This window comes from Motacilla alba, chromosome 26 (assembly GCF_015832195.1).
Source record: "Motacilla alba alba isolate MOTALB_02 chromosome 26, Motacilla_alba_V1.0_pri, whole genome shotgun sequence".
Taxonomy (NCBI): Eukaryota; Metazoa; Chordata; class Aves; order Passeriformes; family Motacillidae; genus Motacilla; species Motacilla alba.
The window spans coordinates 591886-604466 of NC_052041.1; the positions used below are offsets into that span (position 1 = coordinate 591886).

Sequence of the window (12581 nt, forward strand, 5' to 3'; positions counted from 1 at the left end):
TATCCCATTTATCCCTGCCTCTAGCAGTGGGAAGCCATTCCCCTTGTCCTGTCCCTCCATTCCTTGTCCAGTCCCTCCCCAGCTCTCTTGGAGACCCTTTGGGCACTGGAATGCCCCAGCTTGGACAGCACCTGCTCACATGGGAGTTCTTGGGGTCACACAGACAGGCTCAGTCTGACCAGTGCTGGTGATGCCGTGGGGATGGGCTGGATCCTCCTGGCACCTCTGTGTCTGCCTGGTGTGACAGAGCTCCAGAAATGCTGGAAAAGGCAGGGGAAGGGGTGTGAACAGCCTGGGAGCTGCTGCCGTGCTCAGCCGTGCACGGTGGGGCACACACGGGACAGTGCTGGCCAAGGGGACTCCTGGGAGCCACCAGAGGCACCAGAGCAGGACAGGGAACCTCAGCAGGCCAGGCTGCATTGCTGAGAGTGATGGTGTAAACCAGCAAATGTGGGGTCACACCTCAGGCCAGGTGGGGTGGGGACCAAGAGGGTGCAGTCCCCTCTCTAAGGAGAAGGACTGGCCCCACTCCCCCAGCACAGCACTGCAGCTTGCCATGCTCAAGCAGCTCCCAGCCCCTCACAGGCCCTAAGGTCTTCCCCATGAAAAGCAGTGAAAAAGCTGCTGTCTGTCCCCACTGCTCCCCACAAAGTCCCTTGCCCAGAGTCCCTTTGCATGACAAGGGCTGCAGGGCAGGCAACACCTGTTCCCCGAGATATTTTTAGGGACAAATTTAGGAGCAAACAATTCCCAACGTGGGGCCCAGCAGGGACAATGCCTGGCATGTTAATCCTGGGGCTTTTATGGTCAGGAGGGACACACAGCTGCAGGAGTGGGGCAGCTCCCATGGTGGGGAGCACAGACAGCCCCCATCCTGCAAAGCCTTCCCGACTCCTTCCCCCTGCCTGGACATCAGGAGCTGCTGGGAGATCGGTGACAGTAGCAATGGCAGTGGCAGTGCCATCCTCGTGTGAATTGCACCAAGCAAGTCCCAGTAGGCAAGGGAGAACCCCCCTGCATCCAGCCCACCCCCGGGACCCCTGCAAGGACCCTTCCCTGGCTCCAAACGCCAGCGCAGAGGATCTGCTCTCCCCTCTGAGCAGGAGGAGGAGGAGGCTTTAACCAGCCCCGTTAGACCTTTATAAGGAAAAGCCCCCTCGGGGCCAGGCCTCCAGCATCTTTCCTCTCGGATGCCTTGGAATTGTTTTCAGAGCACAGAGGAGCCAAAATTAGCCTGTGACAACGGCACAGCATTCCCGCAGCTCCGGGGATGCGGTGGGGGCTGCTTCGGATGCCATCTGCTCCAGTCTCAGGTTTCATCCTCTGCTGGGACCCGGAGTGAGGAGGAGGAAAGGGCAGGAGAGGGATGGGGCAATGGGACTCCTAGATTTCGGGTTTTTCCATGGGTTTCAAAGCCCCAGCTCTGCCATGGGGGCTGCACAGAGGGACTGGCAGGGGACCAAAATGTCCCATCCCTCGTCCCCAGCTGACACAGAGAAGATGTTCTGAGTCCCCATCCCTGGCTCACAAACCACAGGGAGCTGCCTCCAGGTGAGGGGTTGTTTTATCAGGTGCCACCTGGGCCTCAGACACCACTCTGAGCTGCTAGGGGTGGGAAGGATTGGGCTGGAAATCTACAGTGTAAAGCAGTGCTGAGGGCAAATTCAGAGCAAAATAATGAAAATATATCTGAGATTGGCTCAATTGGTCAAAGCTGGGTGCTAATAACACCCAGGTCATGGGTTTGATCCCCATTCACTTTAGTGTTGGACTCAATGATCCTTGTGGGTCCCTTCCAACTCAGACTATCCCATGATTCTGTGATTTCTCCAAGTGCTACTGCTGCTGCTACAAATCAAATATCCTCCTGTTACTGGGAGCCACTGGTTGAAGGGAAGGGTTCCCTATGGGCTGCCACCAAGGGATGGATGCCAGCAGAAAATTCCCAGAGAGCTGGATGGGGAGGTCAGACCCAGCCAGGAGCAGGTCCCCAGGGACAGCTGCTTGTCCCTGAATGTCCCTGGGATCCACAGGTCACCTGTGTTTAGTCTGTCACAGGTGAACCCCCGGCATGTGTTTAGAGAGATGGGGCATTTTCCCCCTCTGGACCTTCCAAGTCCCTGGGGGGTGTTGGTGCATCAGCCCCACACCCATGGCAGGGGCTGCCAGAGCTGCCCAGTGCTCCCTGGCTCCTCAAGGTCTTGGGACTCCAGATGCAAAGGTACCTGACTCCTGTGAGCAGTTCCGCTGCCCCACATGAAACCAATCTCCCTGAAGAAATGGACTTGAAGCAATGCTGGAGAGATCTCTTTTCTCCTTCTCTGGAACCTTCCCACCCATCCTGTCCTCACCCTCTCCCAGCCACCATCCTCATTCCATCAACCTCGGTGGAATTCACAAAGCCAACAGTTCCCAGAGCATCCAGGACAGACTTAGAAATGACAGCTGAGTCTCTGGTGTCCTTTGGGACTCATCCTCACTGCCACACTCAGAGTCCAGCACTGGGGGGTGACAGGAGACCCCCCAGTTGCACCAGCCTTGTCACAGGAATGGGACAGATGATGCCCCACAGACTCACCACGGTGTGGGAGAAGGTTTTCCTTCTACGGGACAGCTCAGGGACCAGGGGACAGCAAGGTCACCCCCTAAGCCAGGTGATTGCAAGGCTGCAGGGTCAGGCGGCAGTGAAGTGGTGAAGGGCCATGGGACTTGTCCTGAGGAATGATACCCAATGGTGTTTCTCCTGCAGACCATCTAGCAGCTCTCAACTCTCCTGAGCTGCCAGAGGAACCCAGCCAGTCCCACCTGTGGGATTGGTGACAGTGCAGTGGAAGCTCCTGGGATGCTTCTCTAAGGGCCGATGCCTCCTGCAGCCCTGGGGGGAATTTCCTCACCCTGCTGCATCTGTGAACAGATCCCACCAAACCTGAGGGATGCCCCAAGATGGAAAGGGGGCAGAATTTGGATAATCATCACAGCCCAGCCTGGGAACCAGCACAGCCCCAGGCCAGACCCCAAATATTCCCCGTAAGCTGAGAGACCTCTCCCAGCTCCTCTGCCCCACTGATCTTCACCCCATTGCATCAGCCCCACCAGGGCATCCCCACTTCCCACTGCCTGGCAGGGCAGAGTCTCCTCATCCCTTTGAGATGTGCTGCCCCATGTCCTGCTCCTGTCCCAGCCCCCATTCTGGGAACCCCAAGCTCTGGGGACCCCCTTGGGCCTGGTGCAGCTCAGGAGGGGGCCCATGCCAGCCCCTCTATCCCTGGGCACAGGACTCGCCCTTCCCACTTGGCTACAGAGAGCAAATCCATTGGAGGCAGCTCTGGGGCTGGATGCAAAATCAGGACAAATATCCCGAAATGCAAGAAACACCTTCCACTTCTAGAAATATCATGACCAGTTTTTTTTTCTCTGCTTGAATACTTTGGGGAGGCCTGAAACGTTTGCAGAAGGTGCCAAAGCTGAGGGGCCCTTTGGGAACAGCACAGGTTCCTGCCTCGTGACTCGGGCACACGGAAAAGGCTTTGTTAAATGAGGAGGAATTACCTACTTTGGGATAGTGGAAGGACATTATTGAAATGGAGCCACCCACTGAAGACTTTAAGCTTTCAATGGCTTTGCCAGTGACACATGAAACCTTCCCAGTGCTGATCCTGTGGGCTCTTCTCACCAGGAGGGGGATTTGGGCTGTTCTGTGCCAGTGGCAGCCATGGCTCAGCAGTGACATCAGTTTGAGTATCACAAAGTCCAGGCTGGTTTCCAGCCTAAGGCAAGAAATTCTACATAAGCAAAAAAAGACTATTCCAAATAATTAAAAATTTCTGGCCCAGGCAGGGACCCTGACAGAGTTTTTGGACATTTTCAGTGTATTTTCAGATTTTTACCTCTGTCTCTGAGACACATCTCAGTATCCACTTTGGGCTGGGCTGGGCTACCCCCACCCCCAGAGCCACTCAGTGGCTCCTGCTCAGGGACAGTGGGGGACAGACAGGTGCTGGCATGTGCTGGTTGCTCCCCCTGCAGCTCCAGCAATGTCTGGGCCCTCATTTTGTTTCTTCCTGGTGAGTCCCTGCTCTTCCTGGGCTCCCACAACCTCATCTCTCTGCTGGGGAATGTCACAGCCACAGTTCTGAACCCCCTGGGACACCGAGTCCAAGACACTCCAGCAGGACCCTGTGGCTGGGGAATGAATGTGTGATCTCTGCAGTCTCTGCCCTGACCCCTCAGCACCCCAGGGGCTGTGCTACAAAGACAGTCATTTCTTCCTACACTCCAGTGCAGGAGGATTCAGTGGAGATGGCCAAGTCCCCCACAGCAGTGCTGGGGACATCCCAGCCTCTGCTCCCTGCAGCATGGACACACAGACAGCAGAGCTCTGGGCAGGTGCCATGTCCCAAACCAAAATCCAGTGATTTAGGAATTGTAATTAAGGATGGCCAACAATGAAATCATTTTAGGAGCATCTGGAGGAAGTTGGACAGTTGACCTGAAGCCAAAATGCAGAATGCTACTTGCTACAGCTGGGATTTTTTTTTCATTTTTATCTAAAGAGGAACCACCCACAAGCTCAGGGATGATCCCAGGAGAAGGGGGGCAGTGCCAGGCTCTCCACAGGGCACTTGGTGATGGAGGAGGTCCCACATGACAAAAGCATTGGCACCACCAGGCTGCACTTCCCTGTCTCAGCACTGTGACCCCACTGTCCTCCCTGCCACTCAGGATGTCCAGCCAGCCCCAAACTGATCCCAAAGCCAGACCTGGGATGTCATCAGGTGGAAAAAACTCCTGTCCTCTGCACCCACTGCACCCCCACGATGTTGCAGGGAGGGTGCCAGTCCCTGTGGGTGCTGGCAGAGCCCCTGCCCAGGGTGGGGGGCACAGGGCAGCCCCCCAGAGCAGCCTCAGCACCAGGGCACCCTCACAGAAGTGTGGGGAGGGATGCTGGAACAGGGGCACTGTGGGCTGGGAGCAGCAGAGCCAGATTTTCAGGCTCCTTCCTTTGAACTCTGGGTGCTCCGGGGCTCCTCTCTCCTCTCTCCTCTCTGGGACTCTCCCTGGAGGCCCGAGGGGTCTGGCCGTGAGAGCCCATGCGCTGGAGGGGCTGAGGGGCCACAAACCCACCCTGCATCCCCCTGTTTTGCCTCAGTTTCCCCACCTCCAGGGGCAACAGAAATGCTTCCCATGGGTCCTCTCCTGCTTTCCAGGCTACCTGGGAGTGTGCTGGCACCACATCCCTGGTGCTGGGGACGCTCCAGCCTCTGGCCCTGGCCCTACTCCACTCCCTGGCCAGCTATCTCAGCTGTTTGTTTTTCAGTCTTGGGGTGACTTTTCCTCTGCAGAGACATTCAGCCCTCCCAGGGGAGATGAAGCCAACACACCCTCCACCCCCATGCTGCTGGCTGGGCTCTGACCCCAACCCCTCCCTGCTCCCAGGGTCAGCCTGGGAATCCACCCACAGTGGATGGGTCAGGTGTGGGTGTCTGCTCAGAAGAAAATCTCAAACCTGGAGGCTTGGGGAGCTCTAAAGTCCCTGGGGGATATGCAGGGAGCCTGGATGTGTGTTGGTGTGGATGAAGGGCTCAGGATGAGGATGGAAAAGCTTGACTTTCCTTGTGCCTGGACCTGAAATGCTGACACAGGGATTTGTGTTTTCTTATTGTCCCCTCCCTGCACTGACTGCCTGAATTTCTCCCCAGCTCTGGAGTACCATGGCCTCTCTGCTGCCTCATCATCAGTTCACAGCGATGTACCACAGCCAGGGCTGGTGCTTACACACCCTCCTTAATAATTTTCTCTGACAGTTCCTTGCTGGTAGTTGGAAAACAGAAATTATCTATTTACAGAGGGCAAGAGAGCTGAAAAATTGAAAAAAAAGGAGTCACAGTGAATAAAACTGATAACTTTGGGAACCCCCTGGCACTGTGTGCTCCTCACCCTGGCACCCACCATGGCACAGGCTTGGGATGCTCACACAGCTTTGACTGGGCCTCACTGAATCCCCTGGCTCTGGAAGGTGGGGATTTAGGGGAAACCCCAGGACAGTGATCCTTGCCCTGGAAATGCTGTGTAAGCAGCAGCACCTTCTTGACCACCCCATTCCCTCCTGACACGTGTGCAGGGACCTGGTCTGGGGCTTGTCCACACAGTGCACCACACCTGAAGCATGTCCTGTGGAGGGTCCCACCATCCCTGGAGCCCCCGTGTCCCTGTCATGACACTGGGATGGTGCAGAGCTCCATCTACGCAGTGCTTGGATCCGGCTCCATCTGCACCCCCAGCCTGGCCCCCTCTGCACCCCCAGTGGGGGAGGTCTCGGTAAATGCAGCTCTGAGGACCCGCTGGCCAAGGAGGCTCTGCTGGGTGGAACCCCCCAGAGCCTGCTCCTGCAGAGCCAGCATGAGCCTGGCCCTGCACAGCGAGCAGGCTCCTGTGCCACCGTCCCCAAAGCCATGCGGTGCTGCCCTGGCATGGGGACAGCACCCTGGGGATGCAGGCTGGGGTACAGACTAGGGTGCAGGCTGGGGTGCAGGGGTACAGGCTGGCGTGCAGACTGGGGTACAGGCTGGGGTGCAGGGGTACAGGCTGGCGTGCAGACTGGGGTACAGGCTGGGGTGCAGGGGTACAGGCTGGCGTGCAGACTGGGGTACAGGCTGGGGTGCAGGGGTACAGGCTGGCGTGCAGACTGGGGTGCAGGCTGCCTGGCCCGGGCAATAAGGACACCGCACTCCGTGGTTCCCATGCGGATGGAAATCTCCGGCAGGATCCGCAGCGCCTCCGGCCCCGGGCTGGGCTCAGGCTCCGGCTTGCGGAGCGCGCTGCTGGCTCCAGGCACTGCTGTCTGCGCTGCCTGTCGGGGCAGGGCCATCCCTCCCTGCTGCAGAGCCAGAGCGCTGCTCCCGCATCACCGGCACACAAACCACCGTGGGAATCCCTGGGGACACGGGTGCAGCGGGACTGGTGATCAGGGAGCCTCGGGGTGCTACTGGGGGGCTTTGGAGCCCAACTGGGAGATGCTGGTTTAGGGGTCATGACTGGCAAAGCTCTCTGCAGGATTTGTGCTCTCCCGTGCCCTGTGGGGTCCCACAAATCAAAGCAACACCAGGGTAAGAAGCTGAAAGTCCTGTTAAGGAACACTTTTGGTACAGGTACTGGGGTCCCCAGCATTTCCCAATAGCCCAAGGACATCCCAGGGTGAGACAATGTCCAGCAGCATGGCTGTGTCACCACACCATCATTTCAGTGCCCTGCTGCAGCAGCAGCTTTCCAGCCTCTTTTTAAAATTGGGACCCATCCACATCCATCTGTCCCAGTGTCACTGTCACACAGGCAGAGCTCCCTGTGGCACGGATCCTCCAGGCACAGCCTCATCCATCCCCTGTCCTGCAGGAGAGGCCTGGGGTCCCCACCAGTGCGCCAAGGTCCTGCACATGTCAGCTGAATGAATGGTGGTGGGGCCCCAGGCAGGGATGTCACCTCCTGCCTTGTCTGAAGTGCCAGGTGGTGGCCCTGCCTGTGTCCTCTGCCCTGCTGTGCCAAGGGGAGGTGGTTGTGCCAGCCCAGCTCTTGCGGTGCCTCTGTCCTGCCCCGGCAAGGGGGGAGCCAGCGCCAGCACCGGCCTCCCCGGGGCCACTGTCCTCGTCCCCGGGCTGCACAGTGGTGACCTCACTTGCCCGCAGGGATCCCGTTCTCCCCAGCACCTGCCGAGCCGAGGGCCATCTGCATCCGACTCCTGGGAAGCTGCGATTCCCTGGGCTGTCCCACCGGGGCTGCATCCAGCTGCACCACTGCAGAGAGAAGGCTCCTGTCACCCGCTCGGCCAGCGCAGGGGCATTCTGAGGGGACTGGGGAGTGGGGCCAGACACCATCCCCACCCCATCCCACGTGCAGGACAGCAAAGGGCCCTGTGTCCCTCAGGCCATCCCAGACAGAAGGAGGATGTTAGAAAGTCCCCGTCTAGGGATAAAGAGAGGCCAAACCCACGGGGCGTCCCAGCCAGTGCAGAGGGACTTGGTAACATCGAGCTGCAGACCCACCCCGGTCCACGGCACCCCCTCTGTGATTCCCCAAACCACTCAGGGATGGGAACCTGCTGCCAGGGACCTCATGCTGGGCTGGGTCCTGCTCCCTGGGCCGCGGTGGCTGCGGTACCTGCTCGGCAGCTGTGCCGGGCGCGCACCTCCTGCATCGCCTGCTGGTTCTTGAAGCGCACGAGCCCCATGGTGATCTCGGCGTTCCAGCCCGGGTCCTCCTGGGCGCAGCGGAAGTCGATCTCGAGGCTGTCGTCCATCACCACCGTGAAGTAAATGTGCCGCTCCTTCCACTCCACGCACTCCACGGCCTTCATGCGGGCGAAGCTCAGCTCCTTGCGCCGCGAGCCCTTGGGCTCGAAGAGCTGCAGCCCCTTCTCCGTCAGCAGGCACCGCTTCTTCTTCCAGAGCTGCAGCAGCCCCCCGCTCCGCTTCTCCAGCACGCCCTCCCTCAGCACCTTCTCGGGGGTCATCACGGCTGCTCGGCCCCCGGGATCCTCAGCACCCTGCGCCGGCCCAGCCGAGCATTACCCGCCGGGGGAATTCCAGCCGAGCTCCTGGGGCCGGGACCCCGCGGTGGCCGTGCTGCCCCCGGGGACTCGCCGCCTTCGCTCAGGCCCTCAGAGGGGGTGAGCCACGGGGCGCCCCATTCCGGCCGCCAGCCCCGTGCCGGGCTCCGCTTCCTGCCCGAGCCGTGTGTGGGATCCGCGCTCGCAGGAGCTGTCGCTACTTGCCCGGCCGCTCTCCCACTCGCATTCCTGCCGCCTCGCCTGGCCCCTCCTGCTCTCAGGCTCCCTTCACGCCCAGGCGAAGCCCGACCAGGCCCGGCGCGGCCCCGCTTCACCCGGGAGGAGCTTTCGGGGTGCCCGAGGGCAGGCGTAGCTTCAGGGCCTTCGTGTGAACAGGTGGGGTGTGGGATGGGGCTGCATGGCAGCGGTGCAGGGTGTGGGATGGGACAGGGCTCGGGGACTTCTGCACGACAGCCCGGGGTGCAGGGACAGATGGAGGTGCGAGAGCAGCGCTTGAGGGGCACAGCCCCGCGGGCACAGGGCTATAGGCTGCAGCGCTGGTGGGGACAGTGGGCTGTGGGGCACAGGGCAGGGGGCTCTGCGTAGCCAGGCAGGGGTACAGAGTGCAGTGCTACCGGGCAAGCGGGGCTGGGGGCTGCAGTGCCAGCCAAGAAGGCACAATGGGCTGCAGTGCCAGGGCAAGGGCTTCTGGGCTGCAGGGCCAGCTGGGACAGGAGACTGCCTGCAGCACCAGCCAGGCAGGGGCTCTGGGGACCCCGAGTGCAGCCCAGGAGGAGAGACAAAAGCAGAGAACGGACAGCAGCAATGGGGACAACCCCTGACAGCCACCCAGCCCCCAGCCACTCACCCAAGGGTGCTGGGCCACTCCTCAGCACACAGAGCTCCCATCGCTCAAAGGCCCTGAGACGCGGGTTTGAAGCCCCCAGGCTGTCCCGCAGCAAGGAGCAGCATCCCCCAGCCCCGTGTGACTTGTGCAGGGGGAAGGAGCCGTGGAACGGGGCCGCGGCAGCGCAGCCCGGTCCTCCTGCCTGATCCTCCCCGCCCTGCAGCCAAACACCGTCTCCTTTCCAGCCCGTCTCGTTCCTGGCCACCGCAGCACCGTCTGTTCCTGTGCCAGCGCCTGGCACCGAGGGTTCCCCGGGCCGGGCTGGGCTGCCGGAGGGACACATCTGGGGACTTGTGCGGGCCGTGGGCTGCCAGGGCGGGTGACGGTCACGGTGGCTGGGCAGCTGAATGTGCCCCTGCAAACGCTGAGAGCGCGGGTCCTTCACCCAGGTGAGGTCTGCATTGGGAAGAAATCCCCCCGGGAATGTGCCGGGGTCACTGTCGGTGTCTGGATCAGCCCCTGGCTCCCTGGCACGCAGCCGCCGTCTCAGCACCCACCCTGCTCCTGCACCCCTCGCAGACCCCAACCCCGCAGAGCCCCCGGCTGGAGTCCCCTCCTGCCCCAGCCCCTCCATCACTGCCGGTCCGTGCCGGGGGCTTTGCCGGCAGCCGCCATGGCCAGGGGGCAAGTCTGCAGCGCTGATGAGATGCACCTCATTATCCCTCATTAAGAGGGCAGGGCGGCTGGCGGAGCCAGGAACTGGTTCGTGCTCCCTGGGGCCAGCCTCGCCACGCTGGCAGAGATCCCGGGTGTCCCAGGAGACCCGGGCTCCTGACGTCAGGCGGCCCCGGAGGTCACCCTGAGCACCCCAGCGCTTCGGAAGGAGCAGAGCAGTGTGGGTTCCCCTCGCAAGGCTGTTTTCCCACGCGCGGGTAACGCTCAGCTCCAGGGATGCTGAGCCCTGGGAGCTCGAGGGGAGTCGTTTTGGGACTGTCACTGTTCTGGTAAGCTGGGATGTCCGTGGGCAGTTCTGGCTCACCATCCAGCTCCCGCTCCATCCTCACAGCCCGGGGGAGAGCCAAGGGCTGCCAACCCCTGCCCGAGACCCCCGCCCCTCTGCTCACCACAGTCACTGCTTCTCCAGGCTCCAGGCACCAAGGGAACGTGACGGTGCAGCAGCCCTGGGGGTGAAGGAGCTCTGAGAACATCCTTCTCCATTCCCGTCTCCCCAGCTGTCCATTCCCAGACACACCAGGGCTCTCATCCTGCCAGGCTGCCCAGGGAGAACATGGTACCTCCTGCCCTCCAGCAAATCTTGCAGGACTCCCTGTGCCAGGCTGTGGGTGAGCCAAGGGCTCTGCTCCATGGGCTGCCCACGGCTCATCCCATCCACACAGGGCCCTCAGCGCAGGTCACGGGGCTGCTGGGCTCAGCCCTGCCCCGAGGTGACATCCCCCCTCACAGCCCCGCTCACCATGGGGCTTGGAGGCTCCAGTCTGACCCCTCAAGTGGTGCCATCACCTCGAGGCTCCAGGGTGCTTGGCCACAAGCCAATCCCTGGTTTGAGTGCCACAGCCCCTTTCCCTGTTCCCGAAGGGTGGGAGCTGCCGGGCCCAGCGCGGCTCTGCTGCCTCGAGGGGGAGCTGGACAACACCTGGGCACAGGTGAGCAGACACCCATGTCCGGCTGGGCCCTGCCGTGCTTGCTGACCAGCATATTCGGAGCTGTCCCACTGCAGCTTGGGCAGGAGATGCCCAAAAAGCACCTCCAGTCCCTGCTTCTCCTGGGCCATGTCCCACCACCTTCTCCAGCCCCCCCAAATGCCTCTGTTGGGACGTGCAGCCCCCATGATGCCATCCTGGTGTCCCCATGGTGGTCTCTGTCACTCCCTAAGCCACTCTGAGTGACCAGTGCAGGGTCAGCAGGTGTGTGGCACCCAGGGCAAACCCTCAGGGCATGGTCCCTGTCCTGGGACATGGTTTACCCGGGACTTTTGGGGCTGGGAGCTCAGCAGAGACCTACGGGGCAGGAGAAAAGAGGACTTGGGGAGGCTGAACTTCAGCTTTCCACTGTCTATAGAAAGGTTGTGGAGACATGACCCTGCCTGGCAAAAGGACACAAGACACCAGGCACAGGGGCACAACGGGACAGTCAGGGATTCACAGAACCATTAATGTTGGAAAAGCCCTCCCAGGTCACAAGATCATCCATTCCAACCACTTCCCCAGCACTGCCACAATCACCACTAACCCACATACATCCCCACGTGCCACATCCCACACATCTTCTGAGCCCCGCAGGGATGGTGACTCCACCACTGCCCTGGGCAGCTGTGCCAGGGCCTGACCATCCTTTCAGTGATGAAACAATGCTTTCAAGAGTTGCGTGGCACAATGCTGTGACAAGATCCACAGTGGTGGGACTTCCATCCTCAGAGGGTTCCTCTACCTGAGTGGACATCAAATGCTCTGATCAACCTGACCTTCGGAACCCTGCCTTAAGCAGGAAGGTTGCAGTTAAGGCTTTTGCTGATCCCTTCTAACCTACATCTTTCCATGGCCCTCTAAAACCAAATCCAGCATTTTCTACTGGCTTTGGCCAGGCATCCAGCAGAACTGGCCTCTCTGGGGTCCATCACATGTGAAGTGTCACTATCTCATAGAACCACCAACTGGTTTGGGTTGAAAGGTTAAGAATCATCCTGTTCCACCCCCTGCCATGGGCAGGGACACCTTCCACTAGCCCAGGTTGCTCCAAACCCTGTCCAACCTGGCCTTGGACACTTCCAGGGATCCAGGGGCAGCCACAGCTTCTCTGGGCCCTGTGCCAGGGCCTCACCACCCTCACACCCAAGAATTCCTTCCCAATATCCCATCTAACCTTGCCCTTTGGCAATGGGAAGCCATTGCCCCTGCCTGTCCAGTCTTGCTATGTCTTGTCCAAAGTCCCTCTCCAGCTCTCCTGGATCCCCTTTAGGCACTGGAAGGGGCTCTGAGGTCTCCCTGGAGATTTCTCCAGGTGACATCCCCAGGTGCTCCCGGCCTGGCTCCAGAGCAGAGGGGCTCCTGCTCCTCTCCCCTCTCTGACAGAACCTCTACAGCTGCATGAGGAAGGGACTAAATACTCATTGTAGCTTTATTGACCCACCAGCACTGCCTGGGCACAACCCCATCTGGGGCACATCCAGCTGACATG

General features: G+C 60.4%; 1 protein-coding gene across 2 annotated transcripts; it reads right to left on the reverse strand.

The window, feature by feature from the left end:
• Positions 1-6624: 6624 nt before the first annotated feature.
• Positions 6625-8535, reverse strand: PHLDA3 (pleckstrin homology like domain family A member 3). 2 transcript variants are annotated; one of them, XM_038162470.1, is made up of 2 exons: positions 8180-8535; positions 6625-7787 (listed from the first exon to the last, which is right to left on the reverse strand). In XM_038162470.1, the coding sequence occupies exons 1-2, from the start codon at positions 8501-8503 to the stop codon at positions 7473-7475; spliced, it is 639 nt and encodes a 212-aa protein (XP_038018398.1). In that variant the 5' UTR covers positions 8504-8535; the 3' UTR covers positions 6625-7472. The 2 variants fall into 2 exon arrangements, with proteins under 2 accessions (XP_038018398.1, XP_038018399.1); XM_038162471.1 differs by having other exon boundaries at positions 7536-7787; positions 8152-8535.
• Positions 8536-12581: the final 4046 nt, after the last annotated feature.